The 27,936-nt window shown below is 39.4% G+C and overlaps 2 protein-coding genes and 1 pseudogene across 3 annotated transcripts; 2 read left to right on the forward strand and 1 right to left on the reverse strand.

Moving 5' to 3' along the window:
* The first annotated feature begins 5,281 nt into the window (after nucleotides 1-5,281).
* On the forward strand, nucleotides 5,282-8,249 carry ankrd34c (ankyrin repeat domain 34C). Of its 2 annotated transcripts, none has more exons than XM_042412588.1 (2): nucleotides 5,282-5,343; nucleotides 6,593-8,249. In XM_042412588.1, exon 2 carries the CDS (start codon nucleotides 6,643-6,645, stop codon nucleotides 8,230-8,232), a length of 1,590 nt encoding a protein of 529 aa, XP_042268522.1. In that variant the 5' UTR covers nucleotides 5,282-5,343; nucleotides 6,593-6,642; the 3' UTR covers nucleotides 8,233-8,249. The 2 variants fall into 2 exon arrangements, with proteins under 2 accessions (XP_042268522.1, XP_042268521.1); XM_042412587.1 differs by lacking the exon at nucleotides 5,282-5,343 and adding an exon at nucleotides 5,590-5,663.
* A 674-nt stretch (nucleotides 8,250-8,923) lies between these two features.
* LOC121897456 lies at nucleotides 8,924-14,027 on the reverse strand (annotated as a pseudogene).
* A 2,797-nt stretch (nucleotides 14,028-16,824) lies between these two features.
* On the forward strand, nucleotides 16,825-27,855 carry idh2 (isocitrate dehydrogenase (NADP(+)) 2). Its single transcript, XM_042410536.1, has 11 exons — nucleotides 16,825-17,310; nucleotides 22,388-22,479; nucleotides 23,047-23,212; nucleotides 23,826-23,986; nucleotides 24,075-24,218; nucleotides 24,823-24,959; nucleotides 25,185-25,336; nucleotides 25,471-25,583; nucleotides 25,834-25,931; nucleotides 26,014-26,106; nucleotides 27,447-27,855. The coding sequence occupies exons 1-11, from the start codon at nucleotides 17,193-17,195 to the stop codon at nucleotides 27,529-27,531; spliced, it is 1,359 nt and encodes a 452-aa protein (XP_042266470.1). The 5' UTR covers nucleotides 16,825-17,192; the 3' UTR covers nucleotides 27,532-27,855.
* The last annotated feature ends 81 nt before the right edge of the window (nucleotides 27,856-27,936 follow it).

Consider the following 27,936-nt stretch of genomic DNA (forward strand, 5'->3'; position numbering starts at 1 on the left):
GCAGTCTCAATCTGGATGCAAGAGCAAAACAGAAAGTGCGTAACAAGCAGCTCATCTCTGAGGAGCCGGAATACATTCAGTGTGACTGCTTTCATTGTCTCATAACTCCTTTCTTATAGCACCCAGCAGTAATTACTGACTTGTGTTTGTCCTCTGGTACCTGCCAGCTCTTCCCACCTCCTAACACAGCTGATCAGACCCAGCTGCAACACACTTGTGCCGTCCCCCACTTGCCACGTTCTCTTATCAGGAACCTGAAGAACAATCAGCTCTCTGAACAAAGGCTCCATTCACCAGCCGTTATTTGTTGGAGCAGGATTATGGCTGATTAAACACTTACTTGAATTTATTAGGGAAGCTATAAGAGATGATGATGAAGAAGAGATGTAAAAGAGATATAAAATTCAACCTACTATAGGTTTGTACGGTTGATTCAGTTGCTCTGTGATTAATTATGGATGCAGCCAGTGGAGCATGATTCAATCTTAAATTAATAGGTGGCAGGCATCCTTCCTTGCGGCCATGTTTATGAAGCTTCAGATCTATTGTTAGTTCTGTCACCTACAGAGGACTCATTTTGCAGAAGCCAGGCTGATGCTGGTTGGTCCTGCCATGTCTGATCCTGCAGATGAGCCCTGACATCCTTCAGGATGGACAGGAATGATTTGACGTCACCGTCAACAACAGACCCAGAAAAAGCTCTTTCCCCACCTTTTACTGAAGAAGAGGTGTATTTTGGTCAGAGTGCCTCATGGTGTCAAAGACGTCACAGTCTCAGGGGTGTGAACCGCGAGCAGAGTCAAGTTCTCTAACTCACAGCCAGAACATCCACTCATCCACACTGATGTACCCACATACTTTGACAGACCAAAACTTCTCACAGATACAACAGTCTGTGATGAATTTGCAGCATCTTTTGCGAAAACACTGTTCACACTAAAATGTATTTAAAGCCTTCTGCCTAAATTCTGCCTATGAATTACACTGTGGATAATACTGATATGAAGCATCACACATGTCATTAGATTTAGATACAATCTACGGAAATAAACAAATAATGAAAAGCTGTTTAAGGCCCAGTAATCTAGATATACAGGCAGGTATCCCTGGACGGATATTGATGGCTGTGTATTTTCTCTCTAGTGTTTGATTAGATAACTTATTTGATAGCATGGAGAGTTTCTGTGCTCCGCTCGATGGGGGCCAGACACATTGGTAAGCTTTTGATTTGGTGGTGTGAACAGAGGTGTGACAGATCCTACCAAAACATCAATTTTGCCACTAATTACTTCTGTAGTCAGTGAGGCAGCTGTACAGAACCTCAAACTCTGCCTGAAACTACCCAAGATAAATCGTCAAAACACTGGAGGCCAGGAGGAAACAGGATGATGAAACATGAGAATAAAGTAGGAGAAGACGAGGCTTTCAGTTTGAATATTGATGGTACAATCCTTAATGATGTTAACAACACTGTCATCTGTGGATAAATCTTGACCCCTTGATTACTGACATTCCAATATCCAATTAAAGGCTCTACAACAACTCCTTATAAGTGGGATGTAAAGTTGACAAGCAACCAATTCTGAAGCTTCAAGCCCTCTGCTTCATTAGGGGGGATGTTGAGCTAAAACAGAAAATTCAACACAGAGGACATCAAAGTGCCCACTCTGCAAAATGAGTAACAAACTCCTTATTAGATATGCACCAATCTCCTAGGATACAGCCAACGTACACAATGATCACCTAGCAAAATTGTTGCCTGTATAATGCTCTTGAATAATGCTCTACTCAATTACTGCTTGCCAGAAGGGCAGGTGTTGGTTTGCACTGCGAGATGTGAAAGAACAGAAGCAGTGATGAAGGAGAAAGAGGCAGAGGAGGAGGAGTGGAACCATTTCAAGATTTCAAGTATGAGAAAGTAGCACTCCTCAATATGAAGAGATCAAAGTGTCTGAAAATGTGTTATACTTCACGAGACATAATCATGGGTGAATGGGGGGTGGGGGGTGGGGGGCGCATTTTCCTAAATCTGCCGATGTAGGAGGGAGGCATGGAGCAGGCTGGTGCAAAGTTGCAGCACATTAGCTTGATACAATTGCAGAGACACCAAATGCCATGAGAATGTCAAACTCGGTCTTTAAAGAGACAACCAGCTCAGAGGAAGAAACACACACAGCTCCAAAACAACAGAGGATGTACACTTGAAATGCAAATGGTGTTGTCAAGAGGGAAAGGACAGGCAAAATAAAACAAGATCTCCCAGATGAGTTAATTGTATAAAAAATGTTGTTTCTCTTCTGTACTCACAATATCTAACATCCTTCTGTATGACACCAGCGGATTTATTATGCCAAACGATTCAGATCAGTTCCACAGGAGAGTGGCGATGTGTCTTGGCTCAATACAAAGTCTGATAGGCAGTTTTCTAATGCAGAAATGTATACCCTCTTTCACATTTTTCAATCCCTAAACCTTATCAGTCGACATCCCACCCACTGTGGGGTTTTCTCATGAATTAACTAGTGTATCTCACTATCAGTCAACATATCAACAACTCCAGTCCTTATATGCAATATAGGCTGTTCAAGCAATGTGTGTGCATCAAACTTTCCTATACTCTCCTTAAGCGGGCAAGAAGAGTTCATTGAATAGTTGCCTTTGTTATTTTTTGGTTTTATGTTTTTGTAAACTGTCCAAGTTCAAGGTTTTGACCCTTGACCCCTATAAAATCAGAGAGGTTAGTGACATGGTCTGACTTGAGTAAAACCTCAGTAAAAGTTACTTTGAGTAAATGTTTGTTGTTGCACTTAATGTTATTTATTGATTATGAGGCTGTTGTGAGTCCATATTTGCTGCCAGTTACAACAAAAACCTCACAGATTTTGCTTTTTATTTGGATTAATGTTCTGTAATTACCAGTAAGAGAAATTGTTTAATAAATAATCCATTAGAAATTGTGAATACAACTGTTGACATAAAATATTTTGTAATTTTCAAATAGCCCTGGCTATGCTGAAATTGAAAAAAAATGAAAAAGTCTATATATGAAGCTAATAAGAGACTTCAAAAGCCAGAGACATGCAAGTACCCTGGGTCTGTAAGAGTTAAAGTCTAAAAATACAGAGTGTGACATATCAGCACAACATTTCTCAAAGCTTTGCTGACATCACTGTTGAATTTCCCTCCTTCCTCTGATAAGTCTGTGAAGCCAGACATTTAATCAACACAAGATTTTAAAAATAGACATGGTGGCCTATTCAGGCTACAGCACCATTATAACCAATTCCAGGTTTCATATATTCATTTTGAACTTATTTCCATTTTCATTTCACTTGAGTACATTTCCATTTCCTCCCCTTTTTTTCCTTCGAAACATTGATGTTAGTTGGGATTCAGACTAGACAGCATGTTTTCTGTCGCTGACTACTTGAGATCAGACTGTAAATCTTAATCACTGTTGATAACTTTTACTTTATCAGGATCTATAAATAGGCTCAGAGCTACTGTAGTCTGTTGAGTAAAAATCTCACAATTCAGACGGAAGAAAAGGTTATATTTAGAAAGGAGGGGAGAAGAGCAGCAGCTGCGACATAAGATATCTGAAAATGGAAACTGCTCCCAGGGCACCCAGTGCTTATTCTCTCCACTTTAATTATTTATTTTCCCTTTAAAATACCGCCGACGACAGCATCACTGATGCAAAGATCATGCTGTATGAGGACTGCTGATGTCCCTCTGACTCCCGTGCTAATGAATGTGTCCAAACCAGTGAGCTTTGGCCTTGGTCTGGTGCTTAGTCCATCATGTCCCTGTGTACAGCAGGTCTGTCCATGATACAGGTTATTTCCAATCAAGTACACAAAAAATATTATTCTATATTACACACATTTTAAATAATAAATGCACTTTGGGGTTTCTATGTGCAAAATAATCAATTCTTAGAATAAAACCTATTAATTTGAGGACATATCTCACAGGTCCTTCAGGTTGCTTGACAATTTCAGTAGGAGCTGCAGTCTTCCAGATATAAAATCAGTATTTAATACAACCGTAACCTGTCATTTACTTTGGCAAAAGAAAAATATTTGACCAAATAAAGCCAGACATTTTAATGGAGACTATTTATAATGGCTCTTGAATGTGAGGGACACATTCTTTTTGACATGGCGACTACAGTATGTGCTGTTTTATAAAAACCACCTTCTCCATGTGCCTCGTAAACAACACGTCCCCAGGGACTGAGAAAGCAATCACAGGTGAGAAATGACTGCCAGCATTGACGACTGCAGTCCTGAGACGTCAAGTGTTTGGATGGGTAATAAAGTGATTAGTCCAAGCCTCAGAGGAAAAGAGCAGGGGTCAGAGGACTAATGATCAAACGTGGAGGTGGCTTACTTGCGAAAGAAGAAGAAGAAAAAAAAAACACCACCATCAAAAAAGTATTTGAGTAAATGCCATAAAAGTGTGGCAGTCCTTGGTGGAATGTTATGTGTCTGATTTACCTGTTCCTCACAGGGCTGAGAACATCACTGTTCTCATTAGAAACTGTTTCTGTGCTGTCTCATAGCAACCTAAAAATAGAAAATGTCCCTATTAGGTTGTATAGCTGTGATGGCTGCTACAAGTTTTGGCCTCTTTAATTGTGCAGTAAATATATATATATGAAACATTTATTGCTCCATCTCTTAATTTATTGAGCAGTGAAACATGACAATCAGACTCACATGTGGCTGGAGGTTTGCAGCTTATTACAAATGAGATCAAATTATTAACTGATTGTTATGTTATAGGAAAAATATGATTTCTGATTGGGATCTGTAAGGAAGCCCATGAATGCACCATTCTGGCATTTCCTGCAGGGATAGCAGTGTGATGGTGATCCAAAACAGATTCCTTTGTCACATTTGTCACAGCTGGATTGTCTTCGCTGTGGCAGATAGGAAGACTGCCTTTATTCTCACATAGACACTGATGTTCCAGACTGCAGGAAGATTAAATCTTATTTATAGCATTGACTTACTATCTCAGGCATTGATTCACAAATAGAAACTGCATAAGTAAGCTATAACCACTCTCAAAATCTAAATTCAAAATTACCTCATTTACATCATGTGTATGGCTCATAACTGCATGTCCAATGCTTTCATTTACAAGTTGTCCTTTTGAAATAATTACAACAAAATACACACACGCGGAGCATTTACATGTATTTGACTGGTTAACACTCGTTTTGTTTGTGTCCTGCAGATATGAAGATCAAGACAGAGGTTTTTCATCAGACGCAATTTATTTTGGTCGACTCTGACGTCAAGAGAATACACGTTTCATTCAACAAGCAAGGAAGTAAGTTATTTATAACCCGCAGCATCTCCAGGTTATGATCCTTGAGTGCGCAGTGAAAGGAATACTCCCTATTGGACTGATGTAGTGTGCCTTCATAACAAAAGCCACACAGCTCATGTGCTATGGTGCCAGAGAGGTACGGCACCCTTTACCCTAAACTAGGACGCATCCATGGGAACAGTCACGGCTGAAAAATAGGAATATTGCGAAGAACAGCAACAAACTTTCTGTTTTGAATCATAAATTATCCCCGATTTTTCCCCCCCTCGTATGACAAAGCACCGAGTACTTTGAGCATGGAGAACCTGTCCTCTGACCAGGTAAGATAATTAGCAGACACAAAGTTGCTCTGAGAAATTATTAGCAAATACAAATTTATTGAAAATTAAGGTTAATTAATTGAACTTTATGTCGTTATCTTGCGTCGCTGTTTTCTTCATCTTGGAGAAGGCTGGTTAAGATAGATGAGCCTACTCCTTTAGATGTGTGGTTAATGTTTGCAAATGAATCTTTACAGTATAAATATATTTATAGGCAGGATTTAACGAGAAATGAGACGACCAATTGAACAATTTGTAATGGAGCGCGTCTCTGTCGCCAAGTTCTCCAAAATGAGAACCATGGACAGCGACTCTTACATCTCAATGTGCTGTTATTTAATGTCGCCTGTCCAAACGAATGTTTTTATTATCCCTCTTTTTAATTTAGATATCACAAAAATGACATTGAGGTGCCATGACTTAGACATATTTTTGTTTTGAGAAAAAATGGACACATCTGGCGTCACTTGCGCACTTATAGGTTCAGGGTTGCTTTTGTTGATCGCTTCCATAAATATGGAAATAGACACAGACAAGCTTATGTCTTGGCGAGACTAAAAAGAGAAACTTTAAATTTTAATATCCAAATATCACCGCCTAAGCATTAATCCATAGTGTTTGTGAATGTAACAGGTGTAGTTACCATTTTGTCTCCTCTGCATGGATGATTTTTGAACATGGGCATGACATGTTCCATTTAGAAAATTACATTTTGTACATTTTATACACAACCTTCATCTGAGTTATAATGTATTTCATATGTCAGAAATCTGTAGTAATAAGTTGAATGAATAACCTTTATGTTGTAACAGACTGCCACCTGCTGGTGATTATTTAGAAAAACAGAGGAATAAACACATTATGAGTCTTTGATTATAGGTTATAGATTTTGCAGTGTAAGCTGAACTATTTCCATGATTTGTTCAAAGGGCTGTGAACTGTAAGTTCAACGCTGAGAAGATCTGTGATTGGCTGGGAGATGGCAGATATTCTGGAGTTGCGGACAGATGGAAACTCACTCCTGAAGGCAGTATGGCTCAAACGCCTGAGACTCACCAGGCTCCTGTTGGAGGGAGGCGCATATATCAACGAGAGCAATGAACGTGGAGAGACGCCACTTATGGTGGCCTGCATGTCCACACACACTGACCAGCAGAGTGTAAGCAAGTCCAAGCTGGTGAAATATTTACTGGACAACCAGGCGGACCCCAACATCCAGGACAAGGGAGGTAAGACAGCCCTAATGCACGCCTGCATCCACAAGGCAGGACATGAGGTGGTGGATCACCTGCTGAGCAACGGAGCTGATCCCAGTCTGGAGGACAGGAGTGGGGCCTCAGCTTTGGTCTACGCCATCAATGCAGATGATAAGCAGACACTGAAACTGCTCCTGGATGCATGCAAAGCTAAAGGCAAGGAGGTCATCATAATCACCACAGACAAGTCACCATTTGGTACTAAAACTACCAAACAGTACCTAAATGTCCCCCCTTCACCAGAGCTGGATGAGAGGTCCACCCCGGCATACTGCACCTCTCCTTCTGATATTAATGTTACTGCATCTCCCACACCTGAGCAAGAGCAACAAAACACAGTCTTCAGTTTCCAGACCAAGCTGAAAACCTCTAGTTCAGCTGCGAAGCTCGCCAACGGGCCTTCATCTCCAACACGTCGTCCTGTGAACCCCAAGCGTGCACGTTTACCTCAGCTGAAGCGGCTGCAGTCAGAGCCTTGGGGGTTGATTGCTCCGTCCGTCCTGGCTGCGGCCACCGCCCATGAGGAGAGCAAGAAAGCCAGCTCTGATGAGGACGTTGTCGCAGGCGTAAACGGACTCTCTCTGAGTAAGAGGTCGGCTTTATCTCGACAGAACAGTGTGGATGGTAAAGACAGCCTATTCCCATTAGTGGGTGAACAACCCTGCAAAATGACAACTTCACTATCAATTCCTCCAACATCTAAAGCATCATATGAGAGATCTCTAGGCCAGCACCAGCCACTAGCAAGGCGCAGCACTGTGCCCACAGAGCAGGAGGGTAGCAGCTGCAACAGTGGACTAGTCGGTTTGAGAGACACAGTGCACAGGAGACGTCTGGGGAACGATCACTATGACTCAGACTCACAGCTCTATTCAGACTCTGGCATGTTAGACTCTCCTAAGGTCCCAGTGGAGCGAAGGAAACTAAACACCTCTCCCCTAGCAATGCTGACCAGCTCCAGAGAATCCCTCGACAGCAATGCCAGCACATCCTCTCCCAGCACAGCACGCAGGCGTGCACCAGGCCTCCTGGAAAGGAGAGGCTCAGGCACCCTGCTGCTAGATCACATCTCCCACACCAGGCCTGGCCACCTGCCCCCTCTCAACGTTAACCCCAACCCTCCCATTCCTGACATCGGGGCTAGTAGCAAGCCTTCCTCACCTCTGGCCACAGGTATTAGATCTATAGCTCCAGTGGCACCAAACACACCAAAGAGAGGCGGCCTCAAGTCCAAGAAGAAACTAGTGAGAAGGCACTCTATGCAAGTGGAGCAGATGAAACAGCTTTCTGATTTTGAAGAGCTGGCTCATTAGTTAGTTATTGGTGTTTATGCAGCACATATTGTGAAAGTAGAAATGTTAACACCATAAACTGTCAGGAAGCACATCCATAGGTTCAGTTGTGTAGACTCACAGCCGTCTAGATGTTGAATAATGTATAATTTATTTTAAAAAAAATCATATTGAAACTGAGCAATATAGATAGCTTTTCTCCCTGTGTTACACCCAACCTTAAGGATTATTATCTTTTGATGTCACAAAATCTGCTGTATATGTATTACAGTTTTGAATGTAAATGCCAAGATATGGTACTTTTCCTCTGAACTAGCTCTTACATGATGATGTAATGTGTAGAGAACATACTGGGTCCATTTGTAGCCAACAGACCACTTGGGTGCACTTTGTGCATATGTAATTAACACCATTAATGGACTTTACTTTGGATAAGAAAAAAATGTGATGCACTTGTCTGAGATGTAGCTTTGAGTAAGATAATATTTGACTGTTTGTAGCAAATTTGTACAAAGTGCCTTCAAGATAAAGAAACCTGAAAAAAAGAGTGGACAGATACATTTACTGTATTAGAACCATTTTAAATTTATGATGATGTAACCAAAATGTGTTTATTTCAATATTGTTGGTCTCACATGGAGCAAAATGAATTGTACATGTGATGTGAATGAATGAACAATATGCCTTAAAAAAAAAAAAAACAGGTAAAATGATGGGATATGTTTAACGGCACTTTATTGGCCAGGAGGAGAAAAAGAAAGAGAAATGTTGCTATTAATAGTGTTACAAAAACTTTCAAAGCACATGTAATATCTGGTGAATTAAAGTGACATTGAAGGACATTACAGCCCTTAGTCCAAACAAACATTGGTGAAACTTGTCAATTAAATGTCATTTCACGCTAATGGCAATCAAAACTAAAGATCATACAGCTTCCATGTAACTTACCTGTGAAGCACTGCTTCTGTTTAAGAAAAAAAAAACATAATCCATAGTATTTTTGCAAGTAGTTTGTTGTATATTCAGAATAAATGTCTATCACTTGTGATTTCTGTTTTCTGTTTGTTTACTTATTCACCGCATTAAGCAGGAGCTCAGCTGATAGTAGCCAGACAGATGCTCATTAGAGAGGGCATCACTCCTTCCTCAGGCCACTTGGCAGTCCATTGGAACTGTGATCATGATTATCATCATCATCATCGATGTCACTGTGATAATGTCAGACCAACCATAGAGGCACTCAGATCCCACAGCTTCTTGGCAGCTTCATCATCCCAACCCTGAGGGGCAGCTGTTTTAGGGGCGCAGTCACTGTAATCAGAGCAGAATTCAGAGTGAAACACATGACTCGATCCGCTCCTACTGTGCTGATTTAGTCACAAGAAGAAGTTCAGGATACAATCGTGAATAAAGGATGGAACCACAGGGTAACTTACAAAAGACTACTATCACAGTATTATTCAAGATATTGATGGTATTACAGGCAATTCTGTGATACATATTGAGTCTACAACATAATGTCTGGGTCTCTCAAGAGGAAAATATACCACAAAAAAAAAATCACAAAGAAGGAATCAATCATTATTTTGTATTTACTCACTCTATTATGAAGAAATTTCATTTTAGATTTAGAGGCAGCAGAGATTAAACTGTGTGTGAAAAGGTGCACAGAGGCTTTTTATTACATGTAAAGCAAGATGAATACGTCAAACAGCCATTAACTGGAAAAACAGGCTGAAAGCAGAGCTCTCCAGAGTTCAGATAATGTCTTCAGCACTGTAGCCAATGCTAGATTACCAACCAGACAAAGTGAGCAACTGCCCCAAGGGTCCCAAAAGCCCCAGGTTCACTGCTCATTTGTGGCAAGTGGTTTGTAGTAATTAGTGTGTATTATGAATACAAACTAATGCATTATATACTGACATGACAGGGTCCTTAAATGGGTCCTGGTTTATTATCTCATCTTCAGGCCCTGTCTTGAGGAGCGTCCCTGTGTCAATATCTAATTTTAAAGCTGCACTGATCAATGTTTTATATTAAAAATTGACTATCAAATCACAATGTATAATTTGAAAGGGGTTGCTGTAGTGGCAAACCCAGAAGACTATCCCCCTTAGCTCTACAGATGTTTTTTTAAAATCTATTTTAGATGATCTTTTTGGTTTTCCAGCCTACAACTCTGATCTTATCAACTTACTTTCTACCTGCAGCTCTAATAAGGCTACTTTATGCCACCTGCCACTAAGTGGCAGGCAGACAAAGTTAGCAACTAGCTGGTGAACATACTGGACTACAAATGAACGTTAATGTTTCTCCGAGTCTGCTTGATGTGTTTTCTAGATCTGTTTTGGTGCAGATATTGACCTTAACAAGCAGATTACATATTGGCCATGATGTGAATGATCCAGTTTGTTTGTCTTTAATTCTTTGCTTCTCCTTATAATTATTCATTGATTCTTGGTGGTGGTAACTCAGATTTTAGTGCCACAGCTATCCCTGGCCTCATGTTACCTGACATGAAAATGATTCCAAGGTATTGGATGCGGTATAATGAGAGAAAAAGTAAATCGGTGCATCACTAACATGTTTCCAAACATGTTCATCATATCAAGTAAAGGTGATTATATGATAACGTTGTTTTCACTTTGTTCCACTGCCCCCAAGTGGCCGACCAAATCAATTAATGAAGCTTGAAAGTGATAGTGAAACTGTACTTACGTGGTGCAAATTCCAAAATAAATGTGTCTTAAATCAAATTACCACTTAGCAAACCTGGGGCTTTATAATATTCCAGCATAGGAGCACTATAGTCAGGGGGGAGGAGCCGGAGTTATTAGCTGCTCAGCAACTCGTTTTTGCTAGGGGGTCCCAAACTGAATCAATCCAACCATGATTGACACTGTATCATTTGTACTGATATTGACTGTTTAACCTCCAATCATGGACCCGCCATCTATAGATTTACTGACCTGTAATAGAGTCCACTCTGGCTCTGCAGGCTTTCCTCCACAGTGCAGTAGATGGTGGTTTGAGCCCCTTCTGTTGGAGACTTGATAAATAACCAGAATGGTGTATATAAAATTCTCTTCCACAGGGGCACTGTGGGCCAAAAGTGTCGGACAAGCTCAGTCCAGATTACTCCAGGGTGGAGGCTGTACGTTGTAACTCCAGTACATGTAAAATGACAAAATACAGAGCATGATGCGTTCACTTTTTCACATAAAACGTAAAGTAGACACAGTTTTTGAAATACTCTATAATGTCTGGTATGAAATATAAAAATTAATATTTTTTTTTACCTTGTAGCCTGTTGGCCAGCTCCCTTGTAAAGAGGATGTTAGCTAGCTTACTTTGGGAATAGCTTTTAAAAGGAGAGTAATCTTGTCCTGATTTATGTCATCAAAATACATTTGACCTGTTGAGTGAAAGCACGACATTCTTATTCACAGATGTGGTTTTTAATATTAAATGACATTGAAAGGATGGCATTCCCTGAAGAAACAAAAAATCCACATCTGTTCAAGTGAAAGAAAGCTGCACCTCTTTCAGGAACTAAACTGGCGACGTTGACGATGCGGCTCGGAGATGACTTCTTCAGGAGATCCAACAGACACAAGAGGGAGTGGCCCAGGTGGTTCACACCAATCTGCATTTCAAAACCATCTTCAGTCTGCCATTTTGGACAGCTCATAACACCTGAAAGTAAGAAAATCAGTGGACATCAATTTGTGTAACACCTCCCACCTGTTTAGGTAATAATGTGCACTGTTGGAACATGATATATCACACAACTAGGAGACAGATGACGGTGATTTATACATCTACCTGCATTATTGATGAGAACATCCAGCCTCTCTTCACTTGCTAGGATCTCTTTGGCAAATTGCGGTACTGACTGTCGAGATGCCAAGTCCAACTTTTTGACAATCACGTTGTCATTTTGACTTCTGCAGCCTTATTAGCTCTGTCCATGTCCCTACGGGCCAGAATGACCCTTGTGCCTGTAACACAGCAGCAAATCCTTAATTGAAATCGGATATTTAAAGGCTGGAATATGAAAGCCAGATACATCACAAACCCCTTTTAGCCAAGTCGACAGCTGTTTCTTTGCCGATCCCAGTGTTGCCTCCAGTGATCAAGCAGTTTTTATGTCCAGCCGCGTTTTGCTTTGACACACCCCACTTGCTATCCATTTTTTCACACCAAAAAGTCCCACTCCTGTAAAAAAGTACACACAGTTACAGTTATTAATCTCCACTAATTATAAAAGGCCTTTCATAGAGAACTAACAAAACAGTTTCTATCTTTCTATCTATCAAGAGGCAGACCCTTTAGCTTGGCCAACAAAATGAATGTCATATTACTGAAATACAGACTTCATATCGAAAAGATTTTTAATTCAGAGTTAGCTCACAAGACCTTTAAACTTCATAATTTAACTAAAGCTGAAACATTCATTGATTAGTCAATCGATTTACTCTGCAACTATTTTACAAACCATTTTTCAAGCAAAAATACTTGCTTGATTTTTTCTGCATAAATGTATGTTTTTTCTGTTATATCACTGCAAATTGAGTATGTCTGAGGTTTTGGACTGATGGTCAGACAAAACAAGACATTTTAAGACGTCACCTTTGGCTCTGGGAATTATTGATGGCATTTGTTTACAATTTTTAGGACTAAACGTTTCTTCGATTCATCCAACAACAGAAGTTGTTGGATGAATCACTAATGAAAATAAAATTAATACCTAGTTGCAGCCCTAATATTCATGTGTTTAATTCAATGAATTAAACAGTTTTGTAAGCTACTTCAAAAGAACATAGCCAACATTGCATAAAGCTGTCAAAATTGCCCAACATGAAGCGCAATCAAAGCAAGCACGTAAATGCATTATAATTATAATGCAAGATCACATTATTCACTTAAACAGCGTGCAGGTAAATATATACTAATGTTGCACCTGTGCTCTACTGCTGCAGCTATAAAAACAACAAAGCAAAATTGCTTTGCATTTTCAATAATGAAGCTGTGACTGTTTTACAAAGTCACTGCAGCAACATGTTACTTTTGGCAACATGAAACTTTAGAAAACTGTCATTTTGCAAGCATGCAATCCCACTCACTGCTTACAGGTGAGTGAGTGACAATACAGACTAAGCTAGATTTAACATTTTTGTCTAAATAACGTGTGTCAATGCATAAATTACCTGTCGCTGCGACCAGAGTGAGAGTTTCAGGATGGTGGGAAACAAATGACTTTAAGGTCTCCATGATCCCTCTATTGTTTATACAGCTGATTATAAACCGATTACAGCGTTCCTCCTGTATTCGGCTCAATCGTGGTTCCTCTCTGCTGTGCTGCACAACCACTGCAAACTAACCACAACAAAATGCTCTTCAGTGACAGCTCACATGTCGATAGAGTTACATAACACACAGCCTGCCATCAGGAAGTACCGCCTACCTTCATACATAGAGGAATCCTATTGGTTCTTCTTATTAAAGATCTGTTAAATGCTGTGAGGCTGTGAACAGGTTGTTTGCCTTGTGCATCAAACTATTCAAAGGTCTTATATTGTAAGTTGGTTCATTTTTGTAGATGGAAATAATAAATTAGAGATTAATGTAATGAAGTGACTCAAGATGTTCCAGCTGATTATGATGAGTCCTCCATACAGTTAACCATAGCTGATGATGTTTTAACCACTGATAATTGGGAATTATGATGATGGTGGATTGACTGCAGGTTTTATGTTATACTCTCATTTGATATACAATATAAGTGAGCTTGTGTGTGATGTGTTAAGCATAATACGTTTTTATTTGCAAAAAACAAGAACAAGAACAAAAACAAAGTCCTTTGTCTTTCCCAGATGACCTGAAAGTTCCAAATATGGAAAATAGCTTTCAGTTTCAGTTTCAGTACACGTCTGAAACAAGCTTTCAGAAAACACAAGGTCCACTCAGACTCTCCTTCTGTTTGCCATTGACTTATTAAATAAAATTTAGGACTATTCATTGATATCTTGCACTGCACTGTAACTACACTGTATACTTTACTCTTCTGTTTGATCTGTTTTATTCAGTTTATCATCTTACCCTTTTAAAATCCAATTTATTGGTCTTTTTTAAAAATATCTTGTCTTAATGCCTTTTTATGTCTTATCTTCAGCATCTTCCACTGCTTTTTTGTTAAAAGGTGCTATACTGCACAAATGAACTGGCCTTTCCTTATGTATTTAATCATGTTATCTTATGTCCGATAATTTTTTTCTCTGAGGACAGTAACACTGAAGTGAGGAGATCCTAATTATAACATCACTAGATAATGTTGGTGGATGAACAAATCCATAATTTGAAAACAATTTCCACAAATCCTCCAGCAGAGGTTCCCGTAGTCTCACCGACACAGTCCAGGTGTCTTCAGAAGGAGTCCAGTAGGTGGAGCAAATACATAGAGTTTTATTTACAACAGTTACCAAGTCTAAGAACACTGGAAAAGTACTTTATATAGCATCAAATTAAATCCTAAACTCCTACAAGCAAATTAAGATGTGTCTCTGCTGTTGTATGAGCAGACAAAAGAGGAAACCCATCAGCAGCGCCAATATAAATAATAATAATAATCGCAGTAATAATAGCATTAAACCCTCGGATCTAAATCACGGCCTGATCAGAGCTGCAGCTGAACAACTAACTGGTGAAAGGAAACTTTAAGATTCTAGCTTATTGATGACAGTAAAGTTTTAATGTGTCAGATCAATAAGCTAAAAGTCGCAGCCCTTTCGCTGAACTCTCGAGCACAAAGGAGTAGTCTAACATTAAAACAGCTTTGACCTTGGGGTTTACAGGGTGACATCTGAGAGGCACTGCTTTCACTGTGGGAAAGCTGCTGAGTGTCTGTGAAGGTGAGCCGCATGTGGAGACTGTTTACATACCAAGAGTTCAAAGGTTGCTGTGGAAAGTCAGAAGATTATGTAATTGCCACTGTCTTCTGTCTGACTGCATACCTACAGTCTGTATTACAGTCTATCTTTACATATGCAGGACAAAAGAGTGCACTTCAGGGACAAAAACAGCTGACCTTCACTGAATCTCTTGACCACTTTATCAGCTGAAAACACAACTTGAGGAATGTTACTTTTCATGAACATACTGTCTTTTTTTTTTTTTTAGATATTACTATATTTTTATTAGGTCTTGGCAGTTCTGACCTTTTTCAATGCAGGCCCCCTATTCTCACAGTACTTCAGAGGTGACCTGGCTGTCTCATTTACTGGCTCACCATCAAGTCTGTCATGTGACTGCACTGCACACTTCCCAATCTTTCTCCCAGTATGGTAACCTTCCCCTGCTAAAATTAGAGGGCCCTCTGCTGAGACATTTTGGAATGTGACTATCCCGTACCCATCCAACAGATGATTTCGTATCTCAATAAATGTCTCTGTGTCTGACAGTTTTTCTTCTCTTGAGCTAACTCCTCCACCTTAAGAAGAAGCTTCTGGACTCTTCTTGATATAAAAACAAACTGTAAGGTTTTGCTTTTTAAAGGATATTGCTCTAGGCAAATCTCTTCATTAGCCTGCAGTTTCTGATCTGAATGTACTGTATATATTTGTGCATTATCTTCTCATTTCTATTTATCTTCTGCATGGTCACAGACATACATTCTGTCTATGCTAAATCTATAAATGTGTCCGTTAAAGGTCAATAAAAAAAATGTACATTTGTGCCTCTGCACACTGACACTCTGTCTAGATTTAAACTAGTAACGCACACATTCATCCATATCTGCAAGTTCTGCATAGAGTTTATTTACAACATGCTTTTGCACCCAAATAAACATTTTACATACATTATGTATGACGTTGATGTTATGTTTTCTTGTTGTTGTCTTGTGACACATATAGATTTTTCATTCTTATTTCTTTTCATCATGTTCTTTGTCTGTGGACTACATGATTTGATACTCTTATTGTAAATCTGTACACTGGTAATCATATACTTCATTAGATCAACATTTTCATTCAGACATTTGGGCATTATTATCATTATGACTACCATTATGGTTATGACTATTGTTATTTGTTATGATTATAATAATTTGTACATTTTTTATTGCTTTATCATAATGGTACGCTGGTGTACTGACATAATTTCACAGGGCTCTCATCAATTTTTATTGACTTGTAAATTCTATATAGGATTGGATGTTGACCTCATTTCAGTTCAGATCTTTATTGGCCCACAAGAGGACATCATTTTTGTGACTAGGCAGCATAAAACCACAAACACATGAAACAGAAAACAATAAAAATACAATAAAACAACTGCACACATTAAAAGTGCTGGAGCTACTTATGCATGCAATTCAGAATTTTTTTAAAAAGGATTTATGTTAAAAGCAAGGAAAACAGCAGGGGAAACAAGGGGCTAAGCTGTGTGAAGAACCAGGAGGAGATTTAACATGTTTGATCTACAAATAACTGAATAGTTTTAATTCATTCAATCATAATATTTCTACAGACACAAAACTGAGTATCACAGATGACATAAGACCAGCAGGAAATGTACTGTCAACCTTTTTGAAGTACTTTTTAAAGTGGTCTTTTGAGTTTGGGTTTCACGCCTTCAGTTTGTGTCAATGTGACAAATTTCTTTCCATGCGTGTGAGAAGGCAAGACATCGATAGCCTTCAGCATGATGATTAAATGTATTTGTATTTGAGATAGAAACCTGACATCAGAGGTCAGAGTTCACCGTGCTGTCACCGAGTCTGGTCGGTACCGGGGTTCTGTTTTGTTTCAGTCCCTCCTCTTGTCTGGGTGCTCTGACGTAGCGCTCGGCGTGTCCCGCCGGGGAGGGGAAGGGCGGTGCTGTGGCTGCCTATATTGCCGAGCGCTCCGAAGTGTTTTGCCCCCTCTTTGCTTTGAGTTTCGACGAGTGTTAATCGCAAAGTGATCCGGGCCGGGGGAGACATGGCTGGATATTTGAAAGTCCTCAGCACTCTTTCGAGGTCTGCCGGTGCTGCTTTCTCCAAAAACCCCGCGGTGCTTGCGCCGGCTGCAAACTGCCAGACTTTGCAACAAAGAAACTGTGAGTGAGAGAGAGATAACTGGGGGTCATCCTCAGCATCATTATTGTTTTGACTGTTAACTGCTGCTTGACCTGGTTCTGTGTTAAAATGGCGCCTTTTAATATAACTGAGATTACACTTGCCAAGCTGATATTATGCCCGTACGACAAAATCAGCCAACCTTTGACGCCGAGGAACAGCAGCCATGTTAGCCAACTTGATTGTGATGCTAGCCAACTGGGATGCTGTTAATAGCTTTAATGGCTTTCCAGAGATTAGAAGCAACGATGCTCTGGACGCTCCCCGGTGTCCTAATGGTAGTTTTATGGCAGGTCGAGTGCGGGTTGTTTTAGATAATAAGGACGACTGTTAGCGCCGAGATAATAGGGGACGAAGTAGCTGGGGGACCGCCGTCTTTGTCTTCCCCATCCGAAGTTTGAGGAACACTGAACGGCAACGTAAAGATACGACGTCAAGAAAGGAAAAGTAACGTCAACGGTCAAAAATCCAGCTACAAAACAGACGTGGCAGGGAAAGTTCACATCCCGATTTTCCTCGAAAGAAGAAAGAAATCAGGGAGAAAAAAAACTGGCAGCAAATGAATTGAATTTTCTTTTTTTTCTTTTTTGTAAAGCTGTGCAGAAATATCATCATTGCTCGGCATTTGGCGCTAAAATACAACAAGTGTCACTCAAAAATGAAGTTGAGTCACTTGTTTGAATGGAAACTGGTGCTCAGCTCGCTGTTCTTCATCTTGTTAGTGCGACACAGACTTAGAAAACTTTTCTTCCAAGGTCAGCCGCCGCATACGAGACTCAGCTATAGAGAGTAATGGCTGCCGGTGCTCCGGCTGTGTCCTACATAATGTTTTCCATCTGGGTTACATTGCAGACTGAAGCTCAGAGCTGCACAATTTCACCACTTCTGACCCTGCCGCTTGACTGTAAAACCCTGTGCGGTTTGTTACTTTTATGTTGGCTCTAATTGTTTACAAATTAAATTTTTTTTATTGTTTGTTTTAGAGAGAAGTGCCAGGACACAAACCAAAGTCTGTTGCTTTTGCTTTCTGTCTGTCTGATTTGGAGCAAAGATCCAGATTGATCACGTGGTCTGTGCAGACAACCCAAATTTCATAAAGCAGGAACCTGAAAAACTCTGCAAGCTCTGGTGTTGTAGTTACATGTCTCCCTGCAAACCAAGTGAGCGTTTATAAAGTCAGCTCAAGGACACTTTGGCTCATTGGTGTGATTGATTGTTAGTGGTGAGCACTATCAGGAATCTACCAGATAGATAAAAAAAAAACAACAGTCATGCTGTTAAAGTTTCTTCCTTTTTAAAGCGAGCATACTTGCAACAGGTCTTGTTACAACATAGATGGTGTTATGATTGCTTTTAGTTTAGTGTTTAATTCAGAATAATCTTGGATATTGGAGCACTGTTCCTATCTTTAAGACAAAGCCAAGATTTTTAGATTGACCAGTGCTTTTTTTTTTCCTTGTTTTTTATATCGCGGTCACGAGTTGAATTGTCCTTTTTCTAGCAAAGATAGTTCAACTGGGGTAATTACATGCCCTTTTTAAATTTCATAGTGCTCGTAAAATTGGCCAACATGCTATTCTTGGCAGTGGATTTGACAAAGAAAAGGTGTAACCTATTTTTATACGGTCTATGGGTGTAATGCTCCCATGAGCCTCCAACTTTAGTTTAACCTCAAAGCCTCAAATTTGTCACAACTTCCTCTTGTCAACATTCCAAATACAGTTAAAGAGTTCATTAACTGACCTTTTGACAAACAGCTGCAGCTTGATTTTAGTTATTTTAACATATTGAATGACTTTTCTTGGGATAGGATCAATACCCAAGTGATTCTCTGTTGAAAGTTAACCAGAAAGGACACTTAACCGAAGGTTACTGGGGTCATCTTGACATGGCAGGCATTGTTTTACTTTCAGTTGAGCAAATGTGTCTGCAGCATATGAAGGGTATTTAAATCTGCTTAATACTGAAATTTGGCACCGAATGCTAGTGTAATCTTGTTTATGTATTATTTCATCAGATAAATCCTGATTTTATAAATTCTCATTGTTATTATGACATTTATAGAGTATTTATGCAATGTTTTTTGTAGAGCAGAGAGAAATACAAAAAAACCCAAAACTTTATTTATTTATTTATTTAAATGTTTATCCTCAAAGACAACAAAAACTAAAAAAGCATTGTTTGTATCAGCACTGAATCCCAGATATCATACTGGCACTGCTATCGAAAAATTTGAACAGTACCAAACTCTATTCAACAATTATGTCTAAACTGAAAGTAATTGTTGACTTGTTTTTTGAATTCTGCATTTTCATAAAGGTCTGATAAAACCTCCTGTGCAGCGCTTCAGTTCTACAGAATTATGCCTGGTTGGTGAATATTTCTGTTTAGTTTGAAACTACATGTAGGGGAAAGGTCTTGCGAGCCTATCCCTAATGCATATGTGAATGATGTGGCAGGCAGGCCCACATGACTTTGTTTCAGCTCGCCCTTCAGCGTCCAGTTTGTTGATACACTCAGATGTTATATAACCTACTAAACTCCCCTCCCCCTGCACTGATAGTAGAGTCCTGTTTTAGTAGATTTAGGTTAGAGTAGTAAGAAATGATGCCAAACAGTAGTTATTAATGACTTTTCCCACGATGCACTGCAGCAGACACACTACAGTTCCGGTAGTAGATGGAGAGGAACAACGTCTGGTATCAAATTCACAAAAATCCAGTTCTTAATTTTAGATCTTCACTGCTTGTGAGTTGTTTAACTTGCCAGGATCTTTGTCATAAACATGAGTGTATTGGTTACAGTGCAAGTTGGGGTCACTGTAAAATTAGGGAAAATTAGTCAAAAATTTCAAAAGGGTTAAAAGTTTTGGGTGTTTGGAAGTTTAGGTTTGCTGCTGTGAGTGTGTTCAGTCATCAGTTTGGACAAATTTAAAGTAAAGTTGATGACAAAATGATTCTTATTGTTGCCTCACATGATAAGTGTCTTGATAAGTGCTATGATGCTATTGCATAACATAATATAAAGGTCACAACTGCCTTTGCTATGAGTTTATTTTCAGTGCTTCATGGTCACCATGTGTCTCTAGTCGGCAGGCCTCGTGTCGAGTTTTGACAGGTGCCACTATGGCTTTCATAGTCCCAACTAGGTCAAAAGTCTTCTCAAAGCCAAGTGGAGTTTTGATTTTTTTTTTTATTAGGCTAAATGGATTTAAAGGTCTTGTATATTAAGAAATATTGGTTGCATAACAATTGCACCAGACTCTTTATGCTGCATTATTGTGGGAAAGCTTTGGTTGCAGTGGGGGGAGCATTAACTTGGCTGGGAAATCTGAGAGTCACTTGATCCTCTGCACCTCCCCCTGTACTTCTCTATTCACTGCAATGGTCCTGCTGGCAGGCTTCTCACACGCTGAGTAGAATGAGAGCAGATATGATTAAAGACACTAATCTAGGTTGATCCGACAGGAGAAAAGAAGTTAAGAGACCACTCTCAAAAGTCAGTGTTGGCATGAAAGTAAAATACACTCTGAGTAATTAAAGTTTTGATGTTTTTGAAAACACCACCTTGGAAATGTTATGCTTTTTAAACACAAAATAATAGTCCACATGGATTTTTTTAGAAAACTACATTTAAATTCCCAAGTGGATGTTTTTCCTTCTAGTAATTTATTTCTTTATTTGAGTAAAACTGGACTGTGTTCATATATTTCGTAAAACCAACAAAATCTGTTTTAGCAAGGACGTAATTTTAGACCTTGTATTGTTATTTTTGGAAGGGTCAATTGTGAGTTATAAGTAGGGTTGCAACTACAAATTAAAGGTACCCTATGGGGATTCTGGCAACTAGTAGTGCTATGGGGCAATGTTTTTGTGAGCAGGTCTCAGTTTGTTTGTATCTCATGCACAAGACATACTTTCCTGCGACCTGATTCATTTCTAACAAAGTTCAGGCAACTAGACTGCTAGCAAACATGAATGTAAACAATGCAAGTTTAAAGATCCCCTTCAGACATGTTTTAAGATATATAAAAATAGTCTTCTTTGAATAATTTGTCTGATATGCTTTTCTACAAAAAAAAAAAATCCAAATTACCTCATTAAAATCTTTAAAATGACATCTTTCTCCCTCACTGAAAAATCTAGAATCAATAAATATGTAAATATTGTTTATTTCAAAAGTTTAACTGCTGGGCACAAGATGTCTCCTACTTCAGTATAAAGTCCATTCTCAGTGTTTGTGCACTGGAGGCTTCAAGTTTCCACACCACACTTGTCTAAGGGCAATACTGGACCATGATTGGCTCAACACTTGTTGTGATGTCACAAATCATGCTCATAGGCCCGCCCCTTAAAAATCAGATTTTAAATGAGCACAGAGAAACTTTCTACTTTCAGCAGATGAATGTGAAAACAGCCTTTTAGTGTCAAACTGCACAAACATCATTCTGCACAATGAAGCTCAAACATCCAACTGAAACAACAAGAAGCAAAACACATTTTTGAGTGGAGTGGGTGCATTCAACATGTTTGTTTGTAAGAAACACTGAATGTAAACATACATTTGTTTGTTTACAAGAAAACCTCACAGGGTACCTTTTTTTTAAATGATATTTATATACAGATGAATGATTTTAAAAATCCAAATAAAACAAAAGTCCATCACAAGTGACCAGACCTTAAAATTCATTATTTTGTCTGACTGGCAGTCAGAAAACCCAAAGGTGAACACAAGAAGAAAAGCAAGCAAATGCTCATATTTTAGAAGCTATAGCCAGCAAATGTTTGATATTTTACTGACATGAATGTATTAGTTTGAAAGATTATTATGATGTACTGTAATTGCAAGACATTCTTGAAGATAGAATATTTGCTGGCAAATGATGAGGAAACAGGAAACACACCGGTTCCTGTGCTCTACAAATTGCCTCAGAACAGGATCTCTTTTTTTTCCCTCCCAATCCATGTAGCTTCCTGTGTTTTTTGATTGTTGCTCAGCAGTACGACCATCAGACAAAAAAAGCATTTTGTTGTGACCTCTTCTATACGTGATTGGCAGATGCCGACAAACGCATCAAAGTGGCCCAGCCAGTGGTGGAGATGGACGGAGACGAGATGACCAGGATCATCTGGGAGTTCATCAAAGAGAAGGTGATAAAGTGGCGTCTGGGGGTGGAAGGGTAAACACACAAACACCGGGGTGGGTGTGTGTGTGTGTGTGTTTTTCAGAGGAGGGCAGGCCTACGCTGTCTGACTATTTTTATTCTACAGACTGACACGTGGTTGTGAGGGGAGGGTTTGGTGGAGGAGGGCAGGAAAATTATGTATGTATGATGTGGGGGAGGGGCTTTTGTGATGTTTCATTCAGTCACTGGCTGATCGCCTCCAGAGAGAGCAGATGGTGCGTTGGCTCAGGAAGAAAACATAGAGAAGCATGAGATAAAATCCCTTAATGTTTTCTGATATTTGATGAGTTGTGTTCTTCCAACAGTACATAATATACATAAATCCTATAGCTATACATATTTTAAACCAAACGCATATAAAGTAGATTTAGCTACATTTTTTAGATTCTTTTATTTTTCATACACGACACACAACTTAAGTTTAACGTCTCCTTTTAAGAATCTCAATGATCCAAGAATGTATAACATGAAAAGTTGTGTGAGTTAGTAGATGCTTATTCTTGTCCCTGTGTGTGTTTTTGTGGTCCTTAAGCTCATCCTGTCTAATGTTGACGTCGAGCTGAAGTATTATGACCTGGGTCTGCCATACCGTGACCAGACTGATGACCAGGTCACCATCGACTCTGCCCTGGCTACTAAGAAGTACCATGTGGCGGTTAAATGTGCCACCATCACACCAGACGAAGCCAGAGTGGAAGGTATATATTTGTAATTTCAGAGCAGTTTAGATTTACTGTAACATTCACTACCGGGCAAACATTTTGGAACAGTAGATGCTAACATTGTGCACATACTTAGACTAATAAAGTCCCATTGGGATCTCAAAGCCTGTCATTGTCAGTCCTTCAATACAAAGATTCACAATGGTTTCAACAGTCATCAGAGGCAAATGTAGAGAAAAAACAAAGTATTACAAGCTTTAAGGTACATGGAAGAACTAGCTTTTCAGCAAAATCAGAAGTCCTGTTCAGCCAGTCAGACCTTACTCTAGGAAGCAAGGCTCTAAAACTTAGATTAAGACATTTCAGGGGCTAAAAGTCTGGTTTGAGTAAGAAAGAGATGGCGTAAGAAACAGGCTTTAAAAAATAAAACATAAGGGACTCATTTGAAATGATTTAATGCACAGATGTTTTCAGCAAAGGCCCTTCTTTGTACAAATTTGCAACAAGCATTCTGTGTTTTTAACCTGCAATGCTGAAAAGTGGGCTGTTGAGAAACCTGTTGACTGGAAATGTACATAAAGATGAACTGATGTTTTGTAGGTCTGTGGTATTTTTCTGTCTTACCATAACTTCTGTTTTTTATATGTAGAGTTCAACCTGAAGAAGATGTGGAAGAGTCCCAACGGAACCATCAGGAACATCCTGGGCGGCACCGTCTTCCGTGAGCCAATCATCTGTAAGAACATTCCCAGGCTCGTTCCAGGCTGGACACAGCCCATCACTATTGGCAGACACGCCTTTGGTGATCAGGTGAGTCCCATCTAAAGGTTCAAGAACATGTAGTGGCCCAAAGTCAAATCTTTTGAAGTGAATTAAATTTAACATGCTTCTCCCACAGTACAGAGCAACAGACTTTGTTGTGAACAAGCCCGGCAAATTCAAGATCATCTTCTCGCCTGCTGATGGTAGCGCAGGCAAGGAATGGGAGGTCTATGACTTCCCTGCTGGTGGCTGTGGAATGGGCATGTACAACACAGATGAGGTGAGCATATGTGCTTCTATTTAAAGGTTTACACATAAAGTGTTTTATAGAGACAGACAGAAGGTTCTGTACACCTGAGGAACGTGCTTGTCAGATTGAAATGTTGTCTGTTGATGTGTAGATGTAAACGTTGGACAATTTGAGACCTTTTCTTTGTATTTGACACTTCGACAATATTTATGCATCGCTGAGAAGAATATAAAATAATAAGAACCTGCTTTATTGTTGCAGTTAATTTCTCAATCTCTACCCATTAAGGCTTATGGATTGACAGTACTTACACAGTTGTCACTTATTACTTTACTGTGAAATTTTGATGTCTAAACTTTGCATTTTAAAAGATTCACTCTTAAAGAAAACAGTGCTGTTAAATTCCGCCTGAGGCTTTTTGTAAAATTGTCACAGCAGTGACTGTAGTAGACTCACCTCTTTTTAAACCCGCTTTGCTACTGTTTTGTTTGCCTTCATCGGTGCAGGTCTGTTTGATTTAACAACATCAGAGGTCATAGATGACTTTCAGCTTGTCATGGGGAAGGTTGTTAACCTCTGTATTGCTGATAAAAAGCTACAGCAGTCATGAACTGTTTGTTTTTCTTCTCATCAGTCTATTACAGGCTTTGCACACAGCTGCTTCCAGTACGCTATTGGCAAGAAGTGGCCACTGTACATGAGCACAAAGAACACCATTCTTAAAGCTTATGATGGCAGATTTAAGGATATCTTCGAGGATATCTTTCAGAAGTGAGTGTTGTTTGTCTTAATGTTTGGTTTTTTAGCCTTTCAGATTTAATGCACACATAGACTGATACAAGATTTTCTGTAACTATCTTTTATTCTAATATACGGACAGACAATTAGGACTTGGATTAGAAAATGAATCCACTTGTAGGGCATAAATGTTGTAGAACAAGGCAAAGTTGTAAAAAGTAGCTTTTAAGTTAATTGTTTTGTTTGTGTTTACTACAGGCACTATAAGCCTGAGTTTGACAAACTGAAGATCTGGTATGAGCACAGGCTTATTGACGATATGGTTGCCCAAGTGCTGAAGTCCTCTGGAGCCTTTGTGTGGGCTTGCAAGAACTACGACGGAGATGTTCAGTCTGATATCCTTGCACAGGGTGAGATATTTATAAACATTCCTACCACTTCCTGGGAAATTATGTTTGCATTTGAGATGCTTTTCATTTTTTTCGAGCAGATGATTGGTTGCATTAAAGGAGTATCTGCATTTTTTTCATTTCTTGTTTTTCAGGTTTTGGCTCTCTGGGACTGATGACATCAGTTCTGGTGTGCCCTGATGGCAAGACTATTGAGGCTGAGGCTGCCCACGGCACTGTGACCAGGCACTACCGCGAGCACCAGAAGGTTAATAACCTTATTAAGATTACTGAAAAACATTTCAACTGGGCAATGAAACAGCAAATGTGTGAAGCCAAATCACGGCCTTGCAAACAGACTGTGTAATATGTGGACTTATACTGCCATCATGTGGTGGAAATAAGCTTATACGCCTAAAACTGATGTTTGTATACAGCACTAAAGGAATGGAAAACCAAAATTAATGTAGTTCTGTAAGTTTTTAAAGCTCTAATTTAATCCTCAACTCTGATTTCAGGGAAGACCAACCAGCACAAACCCCATTGCCAGCATCTTTGCCTGGACCAGAGGCCTGGAGCATCGCGGGAAACTCGATGGCAACCCTGACCTTATCAAGTAAGAGACGTATAATGTTGTAGGAAACATACTGCAACGTGTATGAAATGTGCCTTTTCTAAACGTCTTTGTTGATCTGCAGGTTCTCCCAGACTCTGGAGAGAGTGTGTGTTGAGACTGTTGAGAGCGGAACGATGACCAAGGACCTTGCAGGCTGCATCCATGGCCTGTCCCAGTACGTTCCTTAATAAATATGCATTAACATATATACTTTTTGATGGATCTTTGACCACACTCTATAAATAATCTGGTATGAGGTAGTAGATACATCTAGTTGCTAGTAGTAGTTTCCAGATCAGCCTGAGTTCTCCATTGATTCAACAAGGTGATGGAAATATTTACCAGGGCTGTTGTCCCTGCTGATGTGATAGTGTCTTGCAGCACATTCATACTACAAACGCTCAAGGTAAATATCTTGGGGGCGGCTACTGCATGGTTATATAAACATGTTGCACCTGGGAGGCTTCTGAAGGTTTCAGGAAGGGTTTGGCCTTGGAGACCACTAAAATTTAAGAGGAGTGGGAAAAGGGGGAATTCAAAGCAGAGCTGAAACGATTAGTCAGTCGATCTACAGGAAACGAATCAGCAACTTTTGTAATTATCAATTAATTGTTGAAGTAATTTTTTCTTCTCTTAAACTTTCAATGAAAATGTTCCCCATGATCAAACTATCACCATCAGTCTGTAACACGGACATAAGACAGCGTATTATTTTCCCTGATTCTGACTTGCTAGCTTGTAATACAGGTTGGGAACTCAAAACCTCGTCCCAAACATGCCCTGATCTTGTTTTTACCAGACAAGATTTCGAATATGATCTTCTGTAGCCAAGGAAGTAATGCTCTCGTTCCTGTTTTGTTCATCATAAATACTTATGAAACCATTTGTTTTTGGTGCAAATCCAAATGTGGATCCAGGCATTTTTAGAATTTCTTAACATTGTGAAATATTAAGAAGGAACAACTTCAGTTACATGAAAGATTGTGGGGGGGGGGATCATCCACCCGGATCTAGATGCAGATAAAGGATTTCTAAAAATTTTATTTAACATACTTATTAAGGATTGTGTTGCTCTGGCAGAGGTATGTGGTCTCTTATCGGACTTCTGCACATCACTTGTCCTGATGTTAGTTGCAATGGCTCACTTTCTTTTTTTAAACATTTCGCATCCATGAAGCACAGCTCACACATCTGCCATTGATTGGATGTTATTTTTGTCATTGAAGGCGCTACTCTCAGGAAAACTAGAGCTACATAAAGATACAGGGGGCAGCCATTTTTGAATAATACAACTGACATATGATATTAAATCTTAGCTTGTTTAAAGTTTTTCATATCATAATTTCTCTAATGTTAATATTAATGATGATGCTATTATTAACCAACAACATTAATTAATGCTAAACCCTAGAGATAAAAATAATAAAAGTTAATGATCGGTATTGTATTTTTTGTCTTGTTTCTTGTGATAGAGTGATATTGAATTCTCTGCTCTGTCTTGTCTTACCTTCTCAGTGTCAAGCTGAACGAGCACTATGTCAATACTACAGACTTCCTCGACGCCATCAAGACAAATCTGGATAAAGCCCTCGGCAAGTGAAGGACTTGAAAGAATATAGTTAGCCTGGAGATGGCAATGTCACTCTTCTGTTTTTTGTACCTCATTTTTAACTTGAAAGGTCAATCAATCCACTTGCATTTCTGAAGGACAAAAACTGTGCTGTCTATAGGAGTATGTAGTGTTCTATAAGGTTATTAAACGGTTGAGCGCTGTCTTTCCACCTGATGTCTCCCTAACTATCTGTCCCGTTATTTGCAAGGTTTTATTTTTGTAATGTGAAGTACTGTATTCAATACTGTGTAATGCCTTGGGCAAGACTGAAGCCTGTGTCAAACATACTTGCCAATAAAACCCCTTGTTTGACCCACTGTTATATTTTTCTTGTTTTAAAACAAACAATAAAAGGTTAGCCGCCTCTTTAAAGGTAAATAAATTTATTATTTT

The sequence above is a fragment of the Thunnus maccoyii genome, chromosome 5 (genome assembly GCF_910596095.1).
Source record: "Thunnus maccoyii chromosome 5, fThuMac1.1, whole genome shotgun sequence".
Taxonomy (NCBI): domain Eukaryota; kingdom Metazoa; phylum Chordata; class Actinopteri; order Scombriformes; family Scombridae; genus Thunnus; species Thunnus maccoyii.